A 27,696-nucleotide genomic window follows, 5' to 3' on the forward strand; every position below is an offset into this window, starting at 1 on the left:
AATTAAATATCACATTACCATCTCATCAGGTTGAAATATCTGAAGTAACACAAGGCACCAGCCTTTCTCATTTTCCTACCTGGGATGATTGAAACTGTATCTCTTTCCCACGACACAACGCTAACATACTCCTGCACCGAAGGAGGAATGAGGCACTTGAAGACAGCCACGCTTCCACGCATTGACCTTTGATCCTCCACCCGTACGGTGTAGGGTTCCCTGAAAACTGAGAGAAAGTAAAAGAACGTAAATGAGAGTCTATGAACCACTCTTCATGTTCTGAGGAACCAACAACTATGCAAATCTCCTCTGCCAATTTATCTGGAAATCAAAAACAGAACTGAATCTACATCATAAATATATATTTAGTTCTCAGAGGTCAATCTGAAGGAAAGAAGGCAGTCAGGTGTGAGTACAGTGTGTGAGTGAATTAAATAATATTCTGGATAATTATCTATTCTTTTGGAAGTTGGGCACAGGTATGTTTTTCCATGCATAATTGAGAAGATAGTAAAGGGATATCTCACCCTGTTTCAGGATTTATTCTTTTGCTAATAGCAGAGATCTGGTAAGATACCATAGGGTTTACAGAAAGGTTAGAATCATAAAGTAATATAATAATAAAGCATGGTAACATGCCCTTCAGATAAGATCGAGGTTCAATTCCCACTGCTGTCTGTAAGGAGTTTGTATGTTCACCTGGCGACTGCGTGGGTTTCCTTTGAGTGCTCCAGTTTCCTCGCAAATTCCGAAGATGTACATTTAGGGTTATTGAGTTGTGGGGATGCTGCGTTGCCGTCAGAAGTGCGGTGACACTTGTGGGCTGCCCAGCACAATCCTCACTGATTTGCTTTGATGCACATGGCACATTTCACTGTATGTTTCAATGTACATGTGACAAAGCTCCTTTAATCTTCAAAACTTTAACTCATCCAAGCCTAAACTAGTCCAATTTGCTTGCACGAGGAAATCTGCAGATGCTGGAATTTCAAGCAACACACATAAAAATTGCTGGTGAACGCAGCAGACCAGGCAGCATCTCTAGGAAGAGGTACAGTCGACGTTTCGGGCCGAGACCCTTCGTCAGGACTAACTGAAAGAAGAGCTAGTAACAGATTTGAAAGTGGGAGGGGAGGGGGAGATCCGAAATGATAGGAGAAGACAGGAGGGGGAGGGATGGAGCCAAGAGCTGGACAGTTGATTGGCAAAAGGGATATGAGAGGGTCATGGGACGGGAGGCCTAGGGAGGAAGAAAGGGGAGGGGGAAGCCCAGAGGATGGGCAAGGGGTATAGTCAGAGGTACAGCTCTGCTGCATCTGCTCTCAGGATGAGGCTTTTCATTTCAGGACAAAGGAAATGTCCTCCTTTTTTAAAGAGAGGGGCTTCCCTTCCTCCATCATCAATTCTGCTCTCAAACACATCTTTGCTATTTCACGCACATCTGCACTCACCACATCCTCCCGCCACCCCACTACGAATAGGGTTCCCCTTGTCCTCACCTACCACCCCACCAGCCTCTGGGTCCAACATATAATTCTCCGTAACTTCCGCCACCTCCAACGGGATCCCACCACTAAGCACATCTTTCCCTCCCCCCCTCTGCTTTCCGCAGGGATTGCTCCCTAAGCGACTCCCTTGTCCATTCATCCCCCCCCCATCCCTCCCCACTGATCTCCCTCCTGGCACTTATCCTTGTAAGCGGAACAAGTGCTACACCTGCCCTTACACTTCCTCCCTCACCACCATTCAGGGCCCCAGACAGTCCTTCCAGGTGAGGCGACACTTCACCTGTGAGTCGGCTGGGGTGATATACTGCGTCCAGTGCTCCCGATGCAGCCTTCTATATATTGGCAAGACCCGACACAGACTGGGAGACCGCTTTGCTGAACACCTACGCTCTGTCCGCCAGAGAAAGCAGATCTCCCAGTGGCCACACATTTTAATTCCACATCCCATTCTGACATGTCTATCCATGACCTCCTCTACTGTAAAGATGAAGCCACACTCAGGTTGGAGGAACAACACCTTATATTCCATCTGGATAGCCTCTAACCTGATGGCATGAACACTGACTTCTCTAACTTCCGTTAATGCCCCACCTCTCCTTCGTACCCCATCCATTATTTATTTATTTCTTTATTATTATTAATTCTTTTTCTCTCTTTCCTTTTTCTCCCTCTGTCCCTCTGACTATACCCCTTGTCCATCCTCTGGGTTTCCCCCCCTACTTGTCTTTCTCCCCAGGCCTCCTGTCCCATGATCCTCTCGTATCCCTTTTGCCAATCACCTGCCCAGCTCTTAGCTCCATCCCTCCCCCTCCTGTCTTCTCCTATCATTTTGGATCTCCCCCTCCCCCTCCCACTTTCAAATCTCTTACTAACTCTTCCTTCAGTTAGTCCTGACGAAGGGTCTCGGCCTGAAACGTCGACTGTACCTCTTCCTAGAGATGCTGCCTGGCCTGCTGCGTTCACCAGCAACTTTGATGTGTGTTGCTTGTGTTTGTTCTGTAACCTCTAGTGCTTTCCTATTCACGTACATATTTACCCAAATATATTTTAAATAGCATTACTGCACCTGCCTCAACTGCTTTCTCTGGCATCTTGTTCCATGTATGCACAACTGTCTGTATGCAGACGTTTCCCCTTAGGTCACTTTTAGATCTTTCTCCTCTCTCTTCTCTCTGCTTAATTCCAAGTCCTTTGATTTATTTTTGGAAAAAAAACTGCATTTGCCCTATGTATGCCTGTCATGCTTTTATATGCCCTTCAGTCTCCTATGTTCCAAGGAATAAAGTCCTCGCCTGCCCAACCGCACCCTGTAATTCAGGTGCTCAGGACCTGGCAACATCATTGTAAATTTTCTTTCCACACTATCCAATGTAATAACATCTTTCTTATAAACACACTGAGCAGAAGTGTACACAATAATCCAGGTGCATCCTCATCCATGTCTTGTACAACTGCACTAGCTCTATTACACGAGCTGCCATTCAGGCTACTTTCACTGTCATGCTCTCTTCCCACAGCCGTGTAATTCCTTTCTTTCATATATACATCCAGTTCCCTTCTGAGTGCCACAACTGAATCTGAACCACCCCAACCATTGGCATTCCAAACAAGAAGCATCTACTGTGGGAAAAGTGTGTTTCCTCTTGTCATTTTCCATTCTTCTGCTAATCACATTAATTTTATGTCTGTTGGTTTTTTAACTCTTTGCCATTGTGAACAGATTTCACTATCACCTCTATCTGCTAATTGCTTCTATCAAATCCAAACTTAACCTCTTCTATTCCAAGAAGAGAACCCTCGGTTCCTCCAGTCCATCATCCCTGGAATGATTCCAGAAAATCTGATCCCTCTGATGCTGTATCACTAAATAAAAATAAAACAATCAGAAATTCATCCAGAAAATTGTACATAAAAATCTCCCCTTCCCCATTCTCTCTTATTACATTCCCCTTTTCTGGTTCACCTCTCACCCTTTCTCCTCTCCTCATTTGTCCACCACTTCCCTCTGATGCTGCTCTTCCTTCCCTTTTCTCCATGCTCCACTGATATCAGATATTTCTTCAATCTTCCTCTTCCACCTATCCCCTCCTGGCTTCCTACTTCATTCCCTCTCCACCATCCACACACTTTACCTTACACCTGGCTTCACCTATCACCTGCTAGCTTGTACTCCCCCCCCCCCACCCCCTTATTCTGGCTTCTTTCCCCTTACTTTCCGGATCCAGTGAAAGGGATCGGCCCAAAACATCAACTGTTCATTTCCCTCCATAGATGCTGCCTGACCTTCTGAGTTCCTCTAGCATTTTGTGTGTGTTGCTCAAAGGGTTCTGTAAATGCTGGAAATCTCGAGCAATATACACAAACTGCTGAAGAACTCAGCAAGTCAGGCAGCATCTATAAAAGGCAATAAACAGGCAGTGATTGTCACTCCATACAGATCTAATTGTGTTTAGTCACTTATGACGACTCCCCAAGTCAATATAATAATTACGTGATGTCCCTTTTCATCCAAGTAACTACAGTGACACTGTCAAATAAACATCTTGAACAGAAGGAATTTGAAATTAGTTTATTACTGTCACATGTACTGAGATACAGGGAAAAGCTTGTCTTGCATATGGTTCATACAGATCAAATTATTGCACAGTGCATTGGGGTAGTACAAGGTAAAAGATAATGTGCAAGGTCATAAGACTATAAGACATAGGAACAGAATTAGGTCATTTGGCCCATCATCTCTGCTCTGCCATTCCATCATGGATGATCCCAGTTCCCACACAACCCCATACCTGCCTTAATAAGACCATAAGGCAGAGGAGCAGATATATCCCACCTCATCCTTCTGAATTCCAGCGAGTACAGGCCCAGAGCCATCAAACATTCCTCATATGATAATTATTTCATTCCCGAAAACATCTTTGTGAACCTCCTCTCCAATGCCAGGACATCTTTTATTCGATGAGGAGCCCAAACTGTTGACAATACTCAAGGTGAGGCCTCACCAGTGCCTTATAAAGCCTCAGCATCACATCCCTGCTCTTGTATTCTAAACCTCTTGAAACAAATGCCAACATTGCATTTGCCTTCCTCACCACTGACTGACTCTACCTGCAAGTTAACGTTTAGGGTGTTCTGCACAAGGACTCCCTAGTCCCTCTGCATCTCAGATGTTTGAATTACCTCTCCATTTAGAAAATAGTCTGCACATTTATTTCTTCTACCAAAGTGCATGACCATGCATTTTCCAGCATTGTATTTTGTGTGCCACTCTTCTTGCCCATCCTCCTAATCTGTCTAAGTCCTTCTGCAGCTTACCTGTTTCCACAACACTATCTGCCCTTCCGCCAATCGTTGTATCATCTGCAAACTTGGCAACAAAGTCAACTATTCCATCATCTAAATCATTGATATACAGCATAAAAACCAGTCCCAATATCGACCCCTGCGGAACACCACAACTCACTGGTTGTCAACCAGAAAAGGATCCTTTTATTTCCATTCTCCGCCTCCTACCAATCAGCCAATATGCTAACCATGCAAGTAACCTTCCTGTAGTACCATGGGCTCTTACCTTGGTAAGCAACCTCATGTGTGGCACCTTGTCAAAGGTCTTCTGAAAATCCAAATATACAACATCCACTGCATCCCCTTTATCTATACTACTTGTAATCTCCTCAAACAATTCCAACAGATTTGTCAGGCAAAATTTTCTCTGAAGACTTTGTCCTATCTTGCCCTGTGTCACTAAGTACTCCATCACCTCATCCTTAACAATTGACTTCAACATCTTCCCACCACTGAGGTCAGGCTAACTGGTCTATAATTTCCTTTCCTCTGCGTTCCTCCTTTCTTAAAGAGTGGAGTGATATTTGAAATTTTCCAGTCTTTTGGCACCATGCCAGAGTCCAATAATTTTTAAAATATCTTTGCCAATACTTCCACAATCCCTACCGCTACCTCTTTCAGAACCCTAGGGTGCAGTTCATCTGGCCCAGGTGACTTATGTACCTTTACTGCACTCACTTCTCTTCCCTCACACCCTTCAATACCTGGTACACTGCTAATGTCTTACACAGTGAAGACTAATGCAAAATACTCATTTAGTTCATCAGCCATCTACTTGTCCCCCATTATTATTTCTCCTGCCTCATTTTCTAGTGGCCCTATATCCACTCTCATCTCTTTTATTTTTTTATAAACTTGATAAAGCTTTTTTATCCACCTTAATATTGTTTGCTAGCTTGCTTTCATATTTCATCTTTTCCCTTCTAATGATTCTTTTAGTTGTTTTCTGTAGGTTTTTAAAAGCTTCCCAATCCTCCATCTTCCAGCTAATTATTGCTTCGTTGTATGCTCTCTCTTTTGCTCTTACATTAGCTTTGACTTCCCTTGTCAGCCACTGTTGCATTATTTTGCCATTTGAGTATTTCTTTGTTTTTGGAATCCATCTATCCTGCACCTTCCTCACTTTTACAAGAAACTCTTTTACAAGAGGATAAGACGTGAGAGAATAGGACAAATCACGTGTGACAGTGGAAAAGTGTGTATGGAACTGGAGGAGATAGAGGAGATACTTAATGAGTACTTTACTTCAGCATTCACTACAGAAAAGGACCTTGGCCACTGTAGGCATAACTTACAGTGCACAGAAAAGCTTGAGCATACAGACATCAAGAAAGAGGATGTGCTGGAGCTTTTGGAAAGCATCAAGTTAGATACGTCACCGGGACCGGACGAGATGTACCTCAGGCTACTGTGGGAGGTGAGGGAGGAGATTGCTGAGCCTCTGGCAATGATCTTTGCAACATCAATGGGGACAGGAGAGATTCCAGAGGATTGGAGGGTTGCAGATGTTCCCTTATTCAAGAAAGAGAGTAGAGATAGCCCAGGAAATTATAGACCAGTGAGTCTTATTTCAGTGGTTGGTAAGTTGATGGAGAAGATCCTGAGCTACAGGAATTATGAACATTTGGACAGGCATAATACGATTAGGAATAGTCAGCATGGCTTTGTCAAAGGCAGGTCGTGCCTTATGAACCTGATTGAAATTTTTGAGGATGTGACTAAACACATTGATGAAGGAAGAGCAGTAGATGTAGTGTATATGGATTTCAGCAAGGCATTTGATAAGGTACCCCATGCAAGGCTTATTGAGAAAGTAAGGAGGCATGGGATCCAAGGGGACATTGCTTTGTGGATCCAGAACTGGCTTGCCGACAGAAGGCAAAGAGTGGTTGTAGACAGGTCATATTCTGCTTGGAGGTCGGTGACCAGTGGTGTGCCTCAGGGATCTGTTCTGGGACCCCTACTCTTTGTGATTTTTATAAATGACCTGGATGAGGAAGTGGAGGGATGGGTTAGTAGATTTGCTGATGACACAAAGGTTGGAAGTGTTGTGGATAGTGTGGAGGGTTGTCAGAGGTTACAACGGGATATCAATAGGATGCAAAACTGGGCTGAGAAGTAGCAGATGGAGTTCAACCTAGATAAGTGTGAGGTGGTTCATTTTGGTAGGTCAAATATGATGGCAGAATATAGTATTAGTGGTAAGACTCTTGGCAGTGTGGAGGATCAGAGGGATCTTGGGGTCCGAGTCCATAGGACACTCAAAGCTGCTGTGCAGGTTGACTGTGTGGTTAAGAAGGCATATGGCGCATTGACTTTCATCAACCGCGGGATTGAGTTTAAGAGCCAAGAGGTAATGTTGCAGCTATATAGGACCCTGGTCAGACCCCACTTGGAGTACTGTGCTCAGTTCTGGTCACCTTACTACAGAAAGGATGTGGAAACCATAGAAAGGGTACAGAGGAGATTTACAAGGATGTTGCCTGGATTGGGGAGCATGCCCTATGAGAATAGATTGAGTGAACTTGGCCTCTTCTCCTTGGAGCGACGGAGGATGAGAGGTGACCTGATAGAGGTGTATAAGATGATGAGAGGCATTGATTGTGTGGATAGTCAGAGGCTTTTTCACAGGGCTGAAATGGCTAGCACGAGAGGGCACAGTTTTAAGGTGCTTGGAAGTAGGTACAGAGGTAAATTTTTTTTTACACAGAGGGTGGTCAGTGCGTGGAATGGGCTGCCAGCAACGGTGGTGGAGGCGGATACGATAGGGTCTTTTAAGAGACTCCTGGATAGGTACATGGAGCTTAGAAAAATAGAAGGCTATGTGTAACCCTAGGTAATTTCTAAAGTAAGTACATGTTCGGCACAACATTATGGGCCGAAGGACCTGTATTGTGCTGTAGGTTTTCTATGTTTCTAAACTCAAGCCATTGCTTCTCTGCTGTCATCCTGGCAAGCATCTCCTTCCAATTTACTTTGGCCAACTCCTCTCTCATACCACTTTAATTTCCTTTACTCCACTGAAATACTGTTACATCAGAATTTGCTATCAAGTTTCAGGTTAAACTCAATCATAGTTGTGATCACTGTCTCTAAGGGTTCCTTTACCTTAAGCTCCCTGATCACCTCCAGTTGGTTCATTACATAACACCCAATCCAGTATAGCTAATCCCCTAATAGGCTCAACAACAAACTGCTCTAAAAAGCCATCTTGTAGGCATTCAACAAATTCACTCTCTTGAGATCCATTACCAACCTGATTTTCCCAATCTACCTGCATGTTACTATCTCCCATGACTATCATAATATTGCCCTTTTGACACACCTTTTTTTTACCTCCCATTGTAATCTGTAGTCCACATCCCAGCTACTGTTTGGAGGCCTGTATATAACTGCCATCAGCGTCTTTTTACCCTTGCAGTTTCCTAACTCAACCCATAAGTATTCAACATCTTCCGATCCCATGTCTCATCTTTCTACTGATTTGATGCTATTCTTTACCAGTAGAGCCACACCACCCCCTCTGCCTACCTTCCTATCCTTCTGATACAATGTGTAACCTTGTACATTCAACTCCCAACTACAACCATCTTTCAGCCACGATTCAGTGATGGCCATAACATCATACCTGACAGTCTGTAATAGTGTAACAAGATCATCCACCTTATTTCTTGTACTGTGTGCATTGAGATATAACACTTTGAGTAAGGTGTTTGCTACCCTTTTTGATTCTGCATCCCTAATGCACTGATTCTCACCCCACTGGCTGCATTTTTGCCCTATCACCTGTCTGCCCTTCCTGACAGTCTGACCGCACGCTATCTTTGCTTTTTCTAACCATCCGTCGTATCCTGAGTCCCTTCATTCCGGTTCCCACCCCTCTGCCAGATTAGTTTAAACCCTCCCCAACAGTTCTAACAAATCTGCCTGCGAGAATATTGGTCCCTCTCAGGTTCAGATGCAACCTGTCACTTTTGAACAGGTCATACCTCCCCCAGAAGAGATCCCAATGATCCAGGAACCTGAAGCCCTGTCCCCTGCACCAGCTTCTCAGCCACACATTTATCTGCCAAATCATCCTGTTTCTACCCTCACTGGTGCGTGGCACAGGCAGCAATCCAGAAATTACTACCCGGGAGGTCCTGCTTCTCAGCTTTCTACCTAGCTCTCTAAATTCTCCCTTCAGGACCTCTTTGCTTTTCCTTCCTATGTCATTGGTACCAACATTACCAAGACATCTGGCTGCTCTCCCTCCACCTCCAAAATGCTGTGGACATGATCTGAGATAGAAGCTGTCCTTGAGCTTGATGGTGCAGGCTTTTGTATCTTCTACTTGGTGGGAGAGGGGAGAAAAGAGAATGTCTGGGGTGGGTGGATCTTTGATTATGCTGGCTGCTTAACTGAGACAGTGGGAAGTGTAGACAGAATACATGGAGAGGAGGCTGATTCCAGTGATGTGCTAAGCTGTGTTTACAACTCTCTGCAGTTTCCTGCAGTCATTTTCAGAGCTGCTGCCATGCCAAGCCAAATGCATCCAGAAAGAATGTTTTCTACGGTGTATTGATAAAAATTGACGGGGACGTGCTGAATTTCTTTAGCCTCCTGAGGAAGCAGCAGCTTTGGTGAGCTTTCTTGGCAGCGACATCAACATGTCTGGACCAGGACAGGCTACTGGTGATGTTCACCTCTAGGAATTCGAAGCTCTCAACACTTGTAACCTCAACACTGTTTGACGTATCCAAGACCATGGGCACTGCCTCTCCCCGACTTCTGAAATCAATGACCAGCTCTTTTATTTTTGTTGATTCACAGTGATATTTACTGCAGTGTTGCTGTTGCTACTATGTATAACACAGCCATACGGTGAAATCAAGATCTTCTGCATGTAGCTGTGACAACTGGGTTTTATGGTGGTATATACTGGGATGAAGGCTTTGATTTAATCTCAGGCCTCACCATCTGTCAGTGGGCACAAAGATGAACTCCCATAATTTGTGTTAGGAGAACACTAGTCATGTGAGCTATGGCTTTTAGCCAGCTCAAAACAGCTCATAAGCATTAGATGATAGTAAATTACAAGCACCAAGCTCAAGTCATGAAATACAATGATGACAGCTTTAGTTTATACAGGAATAGGGGAAGCCCGTTAGCCCCTCAATGCTTTTCAGCTATAAAATCACAGCTGACCTGTATCTAAACACTTCAATTACATATATCTTCAGATATGCAATTGCCTAAGAAAATTCAATAATACCTCATAATATTTTCAAGTGACATCCAATTCATGAAGAATAAGACTTTCTAGCAGGACTTTATATTCCTAGTAGGAGTTAATTGGCCCTTCTCTCTTTCGTACTCTGTAAATACAGTGGATTCCAGTTAATCGGGACACATCTGGACCAGTACATTTTGGCCCAAATAAATGGCTGTCCCAATTAGCCAAAGTTTAATGGAAATAGTTATAAAAGATATAATAAAGACAAACTGCCCGTAAACTGAGTAACAAATTATGTATTTAAATGAAGTGCAGAATAAATTAGAACACTACCAAAACTACTACAGTACTATAAAACTGTATATTAATTCCTAAAAGTTATCGATGGAGGACTTCATTCAGTGTACGTGCTGTGTTCTTTTGATTGACTGTAAATGAACAAAATCAGCACAAACACCTCATGCAAATAGTGGACTGCCTTCATAAAATGCTTTCAATGATTACATCCTCCAAATCTTCATTTTCATTGTAACATTCAAGCTAATTGTTGATATCTTCAAATTCTTCATCGGTCCTAACTTGTTAAAGTAGTAAAATCATTTCATTTTCACTCCCAGCCATTTTTCGCATCTCCAAGCCTGAATGCTTGAAACTGCAGTGAACAAAACAGTTTGGAATTGTCTTACTGCTTATTTCTCACTAAATATCAGTGAGAAAAATCACTGTATTTTGAACACAAACACGCAACTGACACTATTTAAAAACTAATCGCTCTAAGCACAGTGTAGTGTCTAATGGTTACATGACGTGCACATGAGCAACTCTGGCTAGAAAATGTTCTGTAACAGTCTCCTCCCCCAATTAAGTGGCATAGTGTCCCAAATAAATAAAAGAAATCCTGCCTATTTTCTCAATTTGTTTTTGTTCTTTAGAGTTGTCCCAAATAAGCGGCTGCCCTGATTAATCGATGACCCAATTTATCAGAATCCACTGTATTTTCAGGTCAAGTTGGAAAATTATATAAGAAAGAACAAAAGCAGAGCAAAAGAGTCCATTATCATGCAAAGTGGTGATATGGTTGCGATACTGAGATAGTGATTTAGGTTGTACAGGTTAGTTCCAGAACCAAATGGTTGAATGTTGCGATACTGAGATAGTGATTTAGGTTGTACAGGTTAGTTCCAGAACCAAATGGTTGAAGGGAAGTAGATGTTCTTGAGGTGTGGTACTTGAGGCTTCAGTACCTCCTGCCCGATGGTAGCTGCAAGATGATGACATGGCCTGGGTGGTTGGGTCCTTGGTAATAGATGCTGCCTCCTTAGGAAACTCCTCATCTAAATACCACTGGCATGGGATGTGCCCATGAAATATTGAACTGAGTGCACTGTTTTCTGCAGCTTCTTACATTCCTGTGCATTCACATTGCCATACCAGACCATGATTCAACCAGTCTGGATACTTCCAACAATTGAAAGTTTTCTAGAGTGTTCAGTGAGAAGCCAAACCTCCTTAACCTTCAAAGAAAGTAAAGACAATATCACACCTTCCTTACGGTTGCATCAATGTGCTGAGCCCAGGACAGGTCATCTGATATATTACCGTCCAGGAATTTAAAGCTAGTGACTCTTTCCACCAGTGACCTCCAGTGTAGACGGACACACATTCCCCTTCCCCTTCTTCCTTCCTGAGAAACCCTCCTTCCCCTTCCTGAGACCACCAATCAGTTCATTAAATTTTATTGACAATGAGTGAGAGAAACAAAAGAGAAGGTTAGCTGCTTTTTGGAGGTTTGTTTGCCGAGCCTGGAGGTTAGATCGCAAACATTTCACAACCAATTGAGGTGACATCATCAGTGCACAATTGAGTGTTGTTTCTGTCATGTGCTTGCGTTTATAGTGGTATGACTCGTTGCTCTGATTGGTTGGCTGTCGAGCTGGCTGCTAAACTCCGCAGAGACCCAGCCCACCGGTTAGCTGAGTGATCACTGCTGGCCCGTGTCCCTGGTTATCGGTCATTATGAGCGTTGGTTCCTCAGGTGTTCACAGCTCACCTCACAGCCCTGATCCTGCAGATGCATAGGTTTGTAAGTTGTGTCCAGTTCAATATGCTTATTAATAGAATCTTCTATTGAGAACCAAACTTCTAATTTCTCTTGATTTCTTGTTTTGTGCTTCTGCCAGGATTTTTGTAATTTCCTGAAGCCAAACACAGTTTGTCCGGACTGTGATGCGCAGCATTATGCAACAAGCCACGAATACAAGAAACATATTTGCAGCAAATGGCGTCACCGTGGACATAAAGAAGGCTTTTGCTGTCCTTCACTGTGTTCAAAACCAGTGAAGCACAAGGACAAGAAGTTTCAAAAGGCATCAAAATCCACAAGGAACTTAATGGTCATTTTCAAAGTGGACTTCCCCCCAGGAAACAGTCCGTCAACGTATTTATCAAAATTAGTTGGTCACGATGTCGGACATCACCATTATCTCCAAATGTACATGCCGGGCACTTGGGACCCCACCAGTCAAACTACTCATCACTCCACCTGTAGTGCATCAGGTGGAACCCCTCAGCTATCGGGCAAACTGCCAGGTCAGCATGCTGAAGCTGGTCGACAACCAAGTCAATTGTGCGTGTTAGCTAATAGACCAGCCAGATCTGAATGTCCTTGCTATTAAATGGATGGACAAGCCTGACCTCTGGAGCATCTCTCTGGATGAGGTCTGTACAAAGGCACTGACTGTGTAAATCACGTCCGTCGACACCACAGCACCATCAGTTCATGAGGCCATACAACAACTGCAACAGTGCTATCCAGCAGTGTTTCAAGTAGGGTCAGGTTCAAGCAGAACTCCATCTCTGTCCAGACTCAAAGCCAGTCTTCTGTCCCAAAAGACCAATACCATATACAGCCTTACCAATTGTGGAGCAAGAACTAGGTTGCCTGCAACAAGATGTTGTCATTAAAGCCATCAACTACTCACGTTGGGCAGCTCCTATAGTCATTATCAAGAAAGCCAAAGGTACAGTGAGGTTGTGTACAGACCTCTCAACAGGTCTCAGTGCCGCTCTGGGGACACACCAGTGCCCATTAGCGGTACCAGCAGATCTTTTTGAAATTTGAATGGTGGTCATTACATTACAAAGTAGGACTTGGCTGAAGTGGCAGAAAATTCACAGGAGCTTCACACTATCACAACACGTAAGGGGTTGTTTTCCTCTTTCCCTCTCCTTCAATGTTCCAGCAGTTTACAGACACCATGCTGAATGGTATTGATGGTGTTGCCGCTAACCTCGATGGGTACAGATCAGAAAGAATTATGCCAACACATGCACCAGGTTTTGAACAAATTACATGACTTGGGCAGAAAAATGCAGCTTCATGATGTCTTTAATCAAGTATCTAGGATTCATCATAGATGAGCATGGTTGTCGCCCAGATCCTGAAAACATCACTGTATCTTAACGATGCCCCAACATCAGATATCAGCACATTACAATCATCTTTGGGCATGATCTGTCATTATTCAGCATTCCTCCAGGCAATGCACAGGCTGAGAGAATCACTCAAGAAGGGTGCCACGTGGAAGTGGTCCACAAAATGCCAAGAAGCTTTTGATCAGGTGAAGAATATGCTGTCATCTGACCTTCTCTTGATGCATTTCAACCCAGAATTACCAACTGTCATCACGATGGATGCATCCAGCTTCCAGCTGGGAACTGTCATATTCCATATCTTCCCTGGTGGTTCCAAAAAAGCTGTCATGCATGCAGCCAGATCACTGACTGCAGCTGACAGAAACAATGGACAAATCAAGAAGGAAGCCTTGGGAATCATCTTTGCTATGAAGAAATTCCACAAGATGCTTTACGGCAAGCACTTCACTCTGCTGAGTGAGTGCAAGCCACTGTTGGGCAACGATGTTATTAGCCTATGATTTTGAAATCAAGTACACATCAATCCAGGGACTTGGTCAGGCAGACCCTACCCGCCCCCTCCAGACTTATAAACCAGCAGGGCAGTGAAAACGAAGATACAGTGTTGGCTGCAATTTCAATGGATTGCGAAATGCACGGGATTGTATCAGATGCTGCTGAACATCTCCCGGTCACGGTCAACAAGATCAGAGCAGAAATGGCTACAGATCATCTTCTTCAGCGTATCTCCAGATACCTCTTTGTTGGATGGCCACGAAGACAATGTTGTATCCGTTTATCGAGGTCATACATTGCTTTCAACTGTGGACTTCTGTCTAATGTTTGGAGACAGAATATTGATTCCACAAACACTTCGACCAAAGGTAATGAAACAATTCCACCGTGGTCACCCAGCCATCAATCACCCAGTGAGAAGCTTTGTGTACGGGCCAAGCATAGATGAAGATATCACATTCGTACGCAGCCAGGGTACTCAGTGCTCTACGGCAGCAAAGAATCAAAGATCCACAACCATGGCCGCAGGTTACCAAACCTTGGAGTCGAGTACATATTGACTTTACTGACCCAATCAATGGGTGTACCTACCTAGTCCTGGTTGATGCCTGTTCCAATGGCCAGGAGTATTACCTATGAAATTAACAACAACAGAGGCTATCGTTCAACAGCTGCTGCAGACCTTTAGCCATACTGGGGTTCCAGAAACTCTTATTTCTGACAACAGCACTCAATTCAGTTCACAGCAGTTTGCTGCAATCAGCCAGAACAGTGGAATTATCCACATCCACCCACCCCTGTATCATCCATAGTCCAATGGCCAAGCAGAGAGTGTTGTGGATACCTTCAAGCAGTTGCTTCTGAAATCAAGAGGGGAAGGAGCACTGGCCAAGGGTCTTGACACATTTCTGCTGATGTATCCAACTACACCGCATCCAGGCCTCGAGAGGAAGTCTCCAGCTGAAGCAATTTTGGGAAGAAAAGAGCACACAGTGTTGGATGTGATGCTGCCACAGCGTTCAGCATCCGAGTCAGCAGATGATCAGGTGAACAAGACAGCCACATCAGCCTTGGTCGATGAGTGGAATCATTCAAGCCCGGAGTGGCAGTGTGGGTCTGATAGTATCACAATGGGCAAGACCCCTGGGTACCAGGTCATATTGGCAAATGATTGGGGAAAGTACTCTATGAAGTTGTCGTAGATCAACATCCCTGATGTTGCCATACAAACCAGTTGTGAACATGTGATCTCGCAAGCACAACAAGTTCAAACACAGAGCAGGACCTTCATCTCCTCCTGGAATTACCCCGACTGAAACAACCACCAGCGTCAGCACAGCAGCAAGCGACATTGTGACAAGAAAGTGACAGCCTGCAACCACTAAGAAGGTCTAATCGACAGCGTAAGCCAATTGTTCCAATCCAAATCAACCAACGCTCAAATCCTACAAATAGTCATCTTCAAGAAAGGGAGGTGTTACAGTGAGTCAAAATAAACAACACTTATTGGTCAGCAGACAACCAATCCCAGGCAGACTTTCATTCAAGGACTCAATTGTTCTGGAGTAAACTATTTAAATAGTCATACTGGGATGTCTGAGTCTGAGTTGAGATTTGAGACTGCTGTAGTTTTACTGAATTTTAAGTTCCAGCTTGTTCTACTTTCTAGCTTTGGGTCTCAGCAGTAGTTACAGGCAAGCGGACACAAGGCTGATTATGAACACTTAACAGACTCTTAGACAGGCACACAGATGGAAGAAAATGGAGTGCTATGATTATTTTGAGAGAGGGGTTAGATTTATCACGTAGGTTTATAAACATCAACACAACATCATGGCCAGAAGGTCGAGTATTGTGATGTACTGTTCCCCCACAGCCTTAGGGTACGTGTTTCCCAGCTAGTGCAGATCCAAAGATCTAGATTCAGAGTCTTGGACCAAAACATTGACTACCCCCTACGTTCACAGATGCTATCTGACTCGCTGAATTCCTCCAACAAATTGTGTTTGGTTCCAGATTACAACATCTGCAATCTCTTGTGTCTGCATAACCAATCACTCAGAATCCACTGCATGAAAAACTTTGAAAACAGTGAGATATTGTAGATTGGGTGTGATGAACTGGTTGAAGAGTTAAAGCACTTCTCCAGTTGACCATGCAACCATGTCCTATACATCTTCTGAGAGCTTATCTACAGTCATTAGCACTAATTCCTCTCTGTAGTAGTGACTTTATAGAGTTCCAGTATTGTACAGCCAGAAACATGCCCTTCAGCCCAATTCATCCATGCCAACCACGATGCCCATCTAAGCTAGTCTTATTTGAACCATTCCCCTCTAAACCTTTCCCATAGTTTCCCTCTGGGTGAAAATTTTCCAATTACATCTCTGCCCTCTTACATCAAACCTATGCTCTGCAGTTCTTGTTTCCCGAATCCTGGTGAAAAGGCAGTGTCCACTCACCTTTATCTGTGCCCCTTGTCATTTTATGTACATCCATAAAGATCATCTCTCAGCCTCTTACACTCATAGGAATAAAATCCTAGTCTGCCCCAACTCTTCCCATAACACAGTCCCTCAAGTCCTGGCAACATCCTCATGAATCTCCTCTGCACGCTTTCCAACTTAATGGTATCTTTCCTATTGCACAATGACCAAACCAGAACACAATCTTCATCAACATCTTGTACAGTTGCAACATAATGGAACTAAATTTCAAAAGCAATAAAGATGCTGACTTTAAGCATTACCAAAAGAGATCACTTTCTAAGCAGCTGTGTCCAATAACTGGAAAATAAATTTGATAACATGGGCTCTGAAGGCATTGACCTTTGAGCCTGTTTGATCATTCAGTGCACACAAAATTCTGGAGGAACTCAGCAGATCAGGCAGAGCTATGGAAGGAAATAAAGAGTCAATGTTTTGGACCAAAATCCTTCATCCTGAGTTCTAATAAATGGTCTCAGCCAAAACGTCAACTGTTTATTGCCCTCCATGGATGCGACCTGAACTATTGAGTTCTTCCAGCATTTTGTGTGTGTTGCTTAAGATTTCCAGCATCTGCAGAATTTCTCTGTCCTTGGTTGCCACAAGAGGACACAGGTTTAAGGTGCTGGGGAGTAGGTGCAGAGGAGATGTCAGGGGTAAGTTTTTTACTCAGAGAGTGGTGAGTGCGTGGAATGGGCTGCTGGCAATGGTGGTGGAGGCGAATACGATAGGGTCTTTTAAGAGACTTTTAGATAGGTACATGGAGCTTAGTAAAAGAGAGGGCTATAGGTAAGCCTAGTAATTTCTGAAGTAGGGACATGTTCGGCACAACTCTGTGGACCGAAGGGCCTGTATTGTGCTGTAAGTTTTCTATGTTTCCATGCTTCATTATTCAGTAAAATTAAGGACAACCTTGTGGCCTCAAACATTACTTACCCAACAACTTATTGAACCCAGCATTGAATACCCTCAATGACTTAGTGGATGTGTGTCTCGAAGTCAAGAAGTTGTAAAAACTACAACGTACCTCAGTCCTGAATGGCTGACTTTTAATCATGACACATACCAGATATACTGTATGCAGACATCCCACCCTGCAAAAACTTATTTCAGGGAGGTAGCGGGAGACTTCCGGGAGAGGTGGGATGTCTGCAATAGAGTAGCTCCTTAGCAGCTGGCCAGCTAGTTTAAATAACATTAGCTATGCTAATGAACGAATGACACCTGTTAAACTCACCGCAACATGTCTTTTACAGTCTTAACCCACCATGGGCAATAGAAAAGTCACTGTTGCAAACAGTGCAGCGAGCAACACTGTCATTATTTTTGACCCCTATTAGGCAGTGGTACACTTTAGTGTAGTCTGGGGTGATGTATGTTTTATATTTTTTTTTGGAACACTCTGCAATGGCGCGCGCGTTCGCTCTCTCTCTCTCTCTCTCTCTCTCTCTCTCTTTCGTGGCCGCTCGCGCGCTCTCAAGTGCTCTCGCTTGCTTTCTCTCTCGCTCTCTCTCGTGGTCGCTCTCGCACTCTCTCTTGCTTTTCTCTCACGCGCTCTCTCTCAAAAAAAATTGATTTCAGTGATATTGTATATAATTTGCGGGCATCAGGGAGCCACTACTAATATGCAGGAGACTCCCGGAAGTTCCAGGAGAGGTGGGATGTCTGTGTATGTCCTCCTTAGGCTATGACACAGTGATTCTCAATTCAGAAATGGAGCTGAGCCAAGTTCCTTCATGGCAGAAGATGCCTGCCACCTTGCAATGGCTGGCAAATCCATCCCACCACTCTCCCAACCAATCATTCATATCTTCACAAGTCAGGCATTCATAGACCAGAGGGGATCTGTATATCTTTTGATTTCATATTACTCATAAACAAAAGCAAATATTAATATATATTGGATAATATGGTTTTATGAATGATCTTAAAATAGAATTGACAAATTGATGTTAATTTATTCTTCTTTTTAGTTTGTGGTTGAGCCCATGAGAGGAAAGGCAATTCAGGATGGGGTGTTATGTAATGAACCAGATTTGATTAAGGAGCTTAAGGTAAAGGAAACTTTAGGAGACAGTGGTCATAATATGATTGAATTCACCCTGCAGTTAGAGGGGGAGAAAATAAAGTCAGCTGTATCAGTATCACAATGGAGTAAAGAGAATTAGAGGCATAAGAGAGGAACTGGCCAAAGTTGATTAAAGGGGAGAATAGCAGGGATAACAGTAGAACAGTAATGGCTCGGTTTCTGGAGGCAATGTAGTAGGCACAGGATAGTTAGATCACAAAGATGAAGTTGTATTTTGGAGGGAGGATGAGGCAACTGTGGATGACAAGGGAAGATAAAGTCACCACAAAAGCAAAAAATAAAGGGCATACAATGTAGCAAAGATTAGTGGGAAGTTAGAGGATTGGGGAGCTTTTAAAAACCAACAGAAGGCAACTAAAAAACCATAAAGAGAGAAAAAATGAAATATGAAGGTAAGCTCACCAATAATAGAAAAGAAGATACAAATGTTTTTTTTCAGATATATAAATAATAAAAGAGAGCCAAGAGTGGATATCGGATTACTGGAAAGATAGTAATGGGGGACAAAGAAATGGCAGGCAAACTTAAGTACTTTTTGTCAATCTTCACTGTGCAAGACACTAGCAGTATGCCAGAAATTCAAGAGTGTCAGGGGCAGAATGAGTGTAGTAGCTATTACTAAGGAGAAGGTACTTGGGAAGCTGAAACATCTGATAGTAGACAAGTCAGCTGGACCAGGTGGACTGTACCCCAGGGTTCTGAAAGAAGTAACTCAAGAGATTGTGCAGGCATTAATAGTGATCACTAGACTCTGGAATAGTTTGGGGTACTCGGAGGCACATGATAAAACAAGCATTGTTTCCTTAAAGGAAATCTTGCCTAACAAATCTGTTGGAATTCTTTGAGAAAATAACCGGCATGATTGACAAAAGAGAGACAGTAGACATCGTTTTCTTGGATTTTCCAAAACCTTTTGTCCAAGTGGCACACATGAGGCTGCTGAACAAGATAAGAGCCAATGGTATTACAGGAAAGTTACTAGTATGGATAGAACATCCTATTAACTTTGGCTGACTGGCAAGAGACAGCAAGTGGGATTAAAGGGAGCCTTTTCTGGTTGGCTGCCAGTGACTAGTGGTGTTCCACAGGGGTCAGTATTGGGACTGCCTCTTTTTACACTGTACGTCACTGATTTGGATGAAGGAATTAATAATAATAATAATAATACCAAGTGGGAAATTCATTCATTACAGAGGTAACATTTAAAAACACACTTAGCAGTGTGCAAACTTAACTAATAATACAGTACAGAATAATATTAGGCACAATAATGGCCTTATAGCCAAGATAGCAGATGATACAAAGCTAGGAAAAGGGACAGGTAGTGTTAAGGAAGCAAGGAGTCTACAGAAGGACCTTTAGACAGGTTGGGTGAATGGGCAAAGAAGTGGCAGATGAAATACAGTGTCGGTAAGTGTATGGTCATGCACTTTGGCAGAAGAAATGAAAAGGTGTAGACTATTTTCTAAACGGGGAGAAAATTCAAAAATCAGAGGTGCAAAGGGACTTGGAAGGATTCCCTAAAGGTTAACTTGCAGGTTGAGTTGGTGGTAAGGAAGGCAGATAAATGCATTGTTAGCATTCATTTCAAGACGACTAGAATACAAGAGCAACAATGTAATGCTGAGGCTTTACAAGGCATTGGTCAGACTGCACTTGGAGTATTGTGAACACCTTTGGGCCCCTTATCTAAGAAAAGATGTGCTGGCATTTGAGAAGATGTTCACGAGAATATTTCCTAAAATGAAAGGGTTAACATATGAGGAGTGTCTGATGGCTCTGGGCCTGTACTCACTGGAATGTAGAAAAATGAGGGAGCATCTCATTGAAACCTCTTGAATATTGAAAAGCCGAGATACAGTGGATGTGGAGAGGGTATTTCCTGTAGTGGGAGAGTCTAATACCAGAGAGTACAGCCTCAGAATAGAAGGACATCCCTTTAGAACAGAGATGAGGAGGAATCTCTTTAGCTAGAGGGTGGTGAATCTGTGGAATTCATTGCCACAGACGACTGTGGAGGTTGATAGGTTCTTGATTAGTCAGGGCATTAAAGGTTATGAGGAGAAGACAAGAGAATGGGGTTGAAAGGGGTAATAAATCAGCAAGGATGAAATGGTACAGCAGATTCTATGGGCCAAATGGCCCAATTCTGCTCCTATATCTTATGATCTTAAAAGGGACAGTTATGATGACAGTTCTGAAGAAACACTGTCAATCTGACACATTATGTCTACTTTTCTCTTTATGAGAGCTGCCTGACCTACTGAGAATTGCCAATATTTTCCACTTTTGATTCTTTTTAAAGAGTTCCAACATCCCAGAAAATGGTCTTTAAATGCATATGATCGCATGAAAATAGTTTAAATGAACCTATAAAAATAAAATGCAAAACAATGGAAGTCACATTGAAACAATAGACACAAACAGAGATCCAGAGTAACACACACAAAATGCTGGAGGAACCCAGGTGGTCAGGTTGCATCTATGGAGAGGAATAAACAGTCGATGTTTTGGGCTGAGATTCTTCATATTGAAACATGCTCCTTTCAACATCATCCTCTTCCCTGTCAGAAGCTTATCAAATATTTCTTCATTAAAGCAGAGCTGAGAGGCGGCTCATTTCAAATCAGAATTTTGTATTAGTGATCTAACACCTCTGTAAAAGCTCTATCTCAATGGCAACCCAATGTAACCAAGCACTTGGCAAATTCTTTGATGTTTATTCTGAAAATTACATCCCATAACAATCCTTCAACAAAACTAGCAGCAAGGTGGTTGGCACTGTTGCACCTGACTGCTGCCCTCAAAGGGACACACTTCACAAGAAAAAGAACCGAGGCACAAGATGAGGCTAGCATAGATCATATTGAATAGTGAGACAGACTTGAGAGGCCTAGTGTCATAACTCCTGATTTTCTTGTGCTCTTGTAATGGTGTTTTGAATTTCATTGGTATTGGGGAAAAATTTTGTATGTAAAATCCCTCACGTGATACAGCATTACAAACACATTGCAAACTGTGCCAAATTGAAACAATTGACTGATTCTTTATATGTGGGCAGAAGCAGAGAGAATCCTTGGATACCGTCTTCACAGAGCTGAAAGTACTGGTGGGTAATTGTAGTTTTGCAGATGTGAAAAACCCATTCAACGTCATCCAGCCTGAGAAACGGAGAAAAATCACATACAGATGTGCAAAACTGCAGAGCATTCCTACATCAGGCTGTACAAATCAGAAATCCGATGACTGAAAGCATACGTGGTGATGTGTGAGGCAAAAGACAGAAAAACAAAAGAGGTTGCAGCTCTATAAAAATTCTGGTTGGACGTCTTGTATTTAGTTCTGCCCGCTGCTTATAGGAAGAATGTGGAAACTCTAGAGAGGGTGCAGAGGAGATTTACCAGGATGCCGCCTGGATTAGAGAGCACGTTTTGTGAGTTTAGGTTGAGCACACTAGGGCTTTTTCTCTTTGGAGTGAAGGAAATGAATGACAACTTGATAGAGGTGTACAACATAATAAGAGGCATAGACAGAGTGGACAGTCAGAGACTTTTCTCCTGGGCAGCAGTGGCTAATACCAAAGGATATCCTTTGATTTATTTCATTTATTTATTGAGACTCAGTGTGGAATAGGCCTTTCTAGCCTGTTGTGCCACCCAGCAACCCTGGATTTAATCCTAGCCTAATGATGGGACAATTTACAATGACCAATTAACCTATTAACCAGTACATCTTCAGGCTGTGGGAGGAAAGCCACGTGTTCCACATGTAATACCCTGGTTTATGACCATGCTTTATTGTATTAATACAGTTATGCTGCTGGGAATTTATTTACCGTAGATTTTCTCAAAATGCTATGTATTCCTTTAATTGCATCATACAATTGGGTATTTCATTTTTATTTTGCTGTTTAAAATAACAATTCAGTTGATTAAGTTAGGTTTGTGTAATAGCCAATAGGATTTGTCTTGTGAACATTTGGCCAATAAGTTGCCCCGGAACATTCTAGAGAGATCAGGGGTCGCCATTTTCTAGCGCGAGCTGGAAGGAGGAGAGAGAGAAAGAATGGAGAGATGACAAACATGGGTGAAAAACATGGTGAAATGCTCACAGAGCCCATTTGGAAGGACAGATACTGCTGCCGGAAAATCCTTATGCAGACAGTGGTCTCACAGACAATGTAGAGATAACTTTTAATGAGCTTGTTATCACACGATCTTTGGAGAAAGTTTGACATCTTGTCCTTGGATGTTGCATGGATATTTATTTATGTTCTGCTTGAACTGTGTTTTCAGGCAAAATTGTTCAGTACTGAGAGTAAATGAATTGAAGCAAACTGGATGGATTATAAGCTCTAACGATTATGTGCACATAGTAGGCTAATATATATATATAATGGGCTCTTTTCTTCATTTTGTTTGTTATAGCTTAAAATACTTTTTCAATACAATTTAAATTTAAGTTTATACTGGCACGAGTTAAATTATTGCTTCCTGGTGAACAGTAAATTTGTATAGGTGTGTCAGTACTCAGGCAATTGATAGCCTCATTTTCTCTTAAAGGGACATTGAAACTCTAATGTTTGCACTTACTGAGTCATATTTACCCAAGACCTGTTTATTTATTGGAAGTGCAAACAGGAGGAAATCTGCAGATGCTGGAAATTCAAGCAACACACACAAAATGCTGGTGGAATGTAGCAAGTCAGGCAGCATCTATAGGAAGAGGTACAGTCGACATTTTGGGCTGAGACCCTTTGTCAGGACTGACAAAGGGTCTCGGCCCAAAATATCAAGTGTACCTCTTCCTATAGATGCTGCCTGACCTGCTGTGTTTCACCAGCATTTTGTACGTGTTGCTATTTATTGGAAGTAGCCTTTTCATCGTTATTCCCCATGCATTGTGGAGTTATGTGGCTATTAGTTTGCATTAACAATACTAGCTAACTCATTACGAACCTACAGTGAGAGAGTTACACACATAGAGGACATTCTGAGTCATTACAGATGACATCAGAATTGAACTCTGAACTCTGATAGCTCGAGCTGCAATGGTGTAATGCTAACTGCTATGCAAGCCTTTTAAAGTGAGAGGGAGAAATAGAGGGGAGATGGGGTTTGTTTTTTCTTTACACTAAGAGTGGCAAGTGCCTGGAATGCATTGCCAGGGGTGGTGGTAGAGGCTGATACATTCTACACAACTACAGAAGTGTGTGAAGTTCAGGATGCCACATTACAGAAAGCAGGTGATTGTGCAGGACAGGGTGCAGAGGAGGTTCATCAAGATGTTGCCTTAGATAGAGCATTTTAAAAATTCAAGGATTCATAGAGTTATCGAGCACAGAAATAGGCCCTTCAGCCCAACTAATCTATACTGACCAAGGGGCCTATCTACACTAATTTCAGTTGCCTAAATTTGGCCTATATCCCTCCATATATTTCCTCTTTATGTAACTTTCTGACCTGCTGTGTCCCCCCATGTGGAGGAAAATTAAATTCTGAATTAAATTTTGTTGTCAAGCTTGACTAGCTAAGTATTGCTCAAGACTTGGGTCATGAGGGTGACAGGACAAGATGCACACTTGCTTGTGCGAGCTAACAGTAGCTAACAATAGATCATGCCAGTGATGAGGTATTGTTACCCTTTGTCTGAAATTGTCTTGCTAATAGAGGAACTGACTGTAGACGTGCAATTCTAACTTTTGTGTATTGCGCAGAAACATTTGTAGACTTGCTGATACCCAACAAGTATTTCTTGAAATCACTGACCAAGTATGTTTAGCTGTTGTCTATTGCCCAAAATTTACTGTACTGCACAACCACAAGCTGCTCTAAAAACCATCCCGTAGGCATTCTACAAATTCATTATCGTTTACCTTCTGCTTCTGGGGTAAAAAAAATCTTTCTCATATCCCCTCTAAACCCCCTACCTCTTGCCCTAAACCCATTTCTTCTGATTTAATACATCACCTTAATGGGGAAAACCTTCTTACTGCCTTCCCCATTTATGCCCTCAACAGTTTTGTATGCCTCAGGCAGGTTTCCCTCAGCCTCCTCTGGTCCAGCTGACTGCCTATCCTTCTACTCAGTCTCATTACATGCACCTACTTGTATACCAACTGCCCCAGCACTCTGGTTCCATTCCCCAGTTATAGTTAGGCTTACTAAGTTGAGGTCATGTTATGTTGGTGCCGGAAGCTTGGCGACACTTGTGGGTTGCCCCAGCACAATCCTCGCCAGTCCTGACGAAGGGTCTCAGCCTGAAACTTCGACTGTACCTCTTCCTAGAGATGCTGCCCGGCCTGCTGCGTTCACCAGCAACTTTGATGTGCGTTGCAATCCTCACTAATTTGATTTGATGCAAACAACGTGTGTTTCAATGTACAAGTCACAAATAAACCAGTCTTTAATCTTTATCTGTGAAGGTTAGGTGGTGAAAAATTGATTACTGTAGATGGTCGATATGAATATGATGGGCCAAGACCCTGCAGTGGACAGTGAGGTCAGCTGAGAAGATCATCGGGGTCTCTCTTCCTGCCATTAGACATTTACACCACACGCTGCATCCGCAAAGCAAACAGCATTATGAAGAACCCCACACACCCCTCATACAAACTCTTCTCCCTCCTGCCATCTGGCAAAAGGCACCGAAGTATTCGGGCCCTCACGACCAGACTATGTAACAGTTTCTTCCCCCAAGCCATCAGACTCCTCAATACCCAGGGCCTGGACTGACACCAACCTACTATACCCTCTACTGTGCATATTGTCTTGTTTATTATTTATTGTAATGCCTGCACTGTTTTGTGCACTTTATGCAGTCCTGGGTAGGTCTGTAGTCTAGTGTAGTTTTATGTTGTTTTTTTTTTTACATAGTTCAGTGTAGTTTTTGTATTGTTCATGTAGCACCATGGCCCTGAAAAACGTTGTCTCATTTTTACTGTGTACTGTACCAGCAGTTATGGTCAAAATGACAATAAAAAGTGACTTGACTTGACAAAAGCCCTTTATCTGTGTTGTTTGGCTCTATGACCCTAAATTACTCTATTGAAAATTAGACTCAGTTACTACTTGAGGGACTTAAGCAACTGTCCACCAAACAGCAGTGGGCAAGCTCCATATTAAACTCCACCATTATATTCTCATAACGGTGTCACATTATGAGACAATGTCATCACAAAAACCTCTTGCTCTTCAATCAGTGTCCTCCAATCGCACTTTTAAGATTTTACGAACACTGAAGTGTGCATTAGAGAATGAATAATAAAGGTATAATCTAATCAAGAGGTTCATATTGTCAACCATCAACCACAGCTCACAAGGCAAGGCAAAACCCCAGAGGAAGTGTATGTTCCTGGCACTGTTTCCGAAGAACTATAGTGTGATTTACTTCATTCATTTTGGTGAATTAGCGTTGAGTGGAATAATACTGTTACTGGAGAAAAAAAATGCAAGATCAGAACTCTGCCAAGCATGCACAACTAATTGACAGTATAGTTCAGCTATGGAATCAACTGCTTTAAAGTTCAAAGGTTGAAGTTCAATGTAAATTTATTATCAAAGTACAAATGTCACCGTACACTACCCTAATATTCATTTTCTTGCATTCACAGAAATACAACAGAATCAACAAAACACTACAAAGACTGATAAGCAACCAATGCACAAAATAAGGCCATCTGTGCAAATACAAAGAGATGGATAGATAAATAGATAGATAATGGTCAAAGTAGTTAAACCTGGAGTGGCTTTCTGCTGCTGTAGCTCATCCACTTCAAGATTTGATGTGTTGTGTGTTCAGAGATGCTCTTTTACACACCACTTTTGAAACGTGTGGTTATTTGAGTTACTGTCACCTTCCTGTCAGCTTGAACCAGTCTGGCCATTCTCCTCTGACATCTCTCATTACAAGGTGTTTTCACCCACAGAACTGCTGTTCACTTCATGTTATTTTGTTTCTCGCACCACTCTCTGTAAACTATAGAGACTTGTGTGTGTGAAGATCCCATGAGATGAACAGTTTCTGAGACGCTCAGACTACCCTGCCTGGCAACAATGTCTGGAAATTGAATCTCAAGATAGTATATGGCAAGTTACACATTCTGTGATAATATATTTAGATTGAACTCATTTTTTCCCACTCCTGAAGGTTCACAACCCGAAACAGCAACAATCTTATTCCCTCCATAGATGCTGCCTGATCCATGGAGTTCCTCCAGCATTTTGTGTGTTGCTAGCAGTGGTATATGATACTTCCCAAATTTAATGTGCAATCCCAACAAAGGTTGTGAACATTGTTCTTCAAACGCCAGGAATGTGTTTGTCATGGGTGAGACTTTATCGCCATGGGTAGAGTTTGACCTCTTTCACCAGGAGGGTGCTGGCTGCTCCTGGAACTTCTTGCTGGGATGATTGCACCAAATAATTCAACAAACCACTGAGGTTCACCACAAGCCCATAATTCTGGCTTTTTGCTTCTATTGAGCAACTCCAAGATGATTTGGTTCAGTCACACAGTTCGAAACTAACCAACTTAGATGGCTAGGAAGTCAAATATCCAAGCTGGCAAAATTATGAAGGAAATAGGTTGTCCTATATAAATTATATTTGAAACAAGTCTATCTTTCATTGGAATTGGGAAGTTCCTGACAAAAAAATATTATTGTTGGTAACAATATTCCCTTACAATAGTGCAATCACTCGAGTCGAGTATGCTGTTCTCCTCAGGGGTTGTCTACTGGTGGGTCCTCGTGTGGCTCTGGAGGCCGATCCGGGATCCACATATTCTGGTGCCGTGTGGGCAAGAGTAAGTGGTGGTTGTGGTCAGTGGTTGGGTCTTTTTGTTGCTCAGATTCTTCTTTCACAGCTGTTGCTTGTCCCTTATCTAATAAGGTTATAAAATCATGAATAGCCAAAGTCTTTTTCAGAGGATGGGGACGAGTGGGTGTAGGTTGAAGTTGAGAAGGGCAAGATTTGAAATGGACCTGAGAGGCAACTTTTTCACACAAAGATTAGTGGTTATATGGAATGAGCTGCACAAGGAAATTGTAGGGACAGGTACAATTACAACATTTAAAAGACTCTTGGACAGGTATGTGGACAGGAGAGGTTTATAGAGACATGG

At 42.7% G+C, this 27,696-nt stretch overlaps 1 protein-coding gene across 1 annotated transcript in view; it reads right to left on the bottom strand.

Moving 5' to 3' along the window:
- dscaml1 (Down syndrome cell adhesion molecule like 1) overlaps positions 1-27,696 on the bottom strand; it is a 781,005-nt gene that overhangs the window by 711,384 nt on the left and 41,925 nt on the right. The window contains exon 3 of the mRNA XM_072283885.1: positions 80-226. Within this exon, the coding sequence (XP_072139986.1) occupies positions 80-226 (147 nt within the window). The remainder of the gene's footprint in view (positions 1-79; positions 227-27,696) is intronic.

The sequence above is a fragment of the Mobula birostris genome, chromosome 20, assembly GCF_030028105.1.
Source record: "Mobula birostris isolate sMobBir1 chromosome 20, sMobBir1.hap1, whole genome shotgun sequence".
Classification (NCBI taxonomy): Eukaryota; Metazoa; Chordata; class Chondrichthyes; order Myliobatiformes; family Myliobatidae; genus Mobula; species Mobula birostris.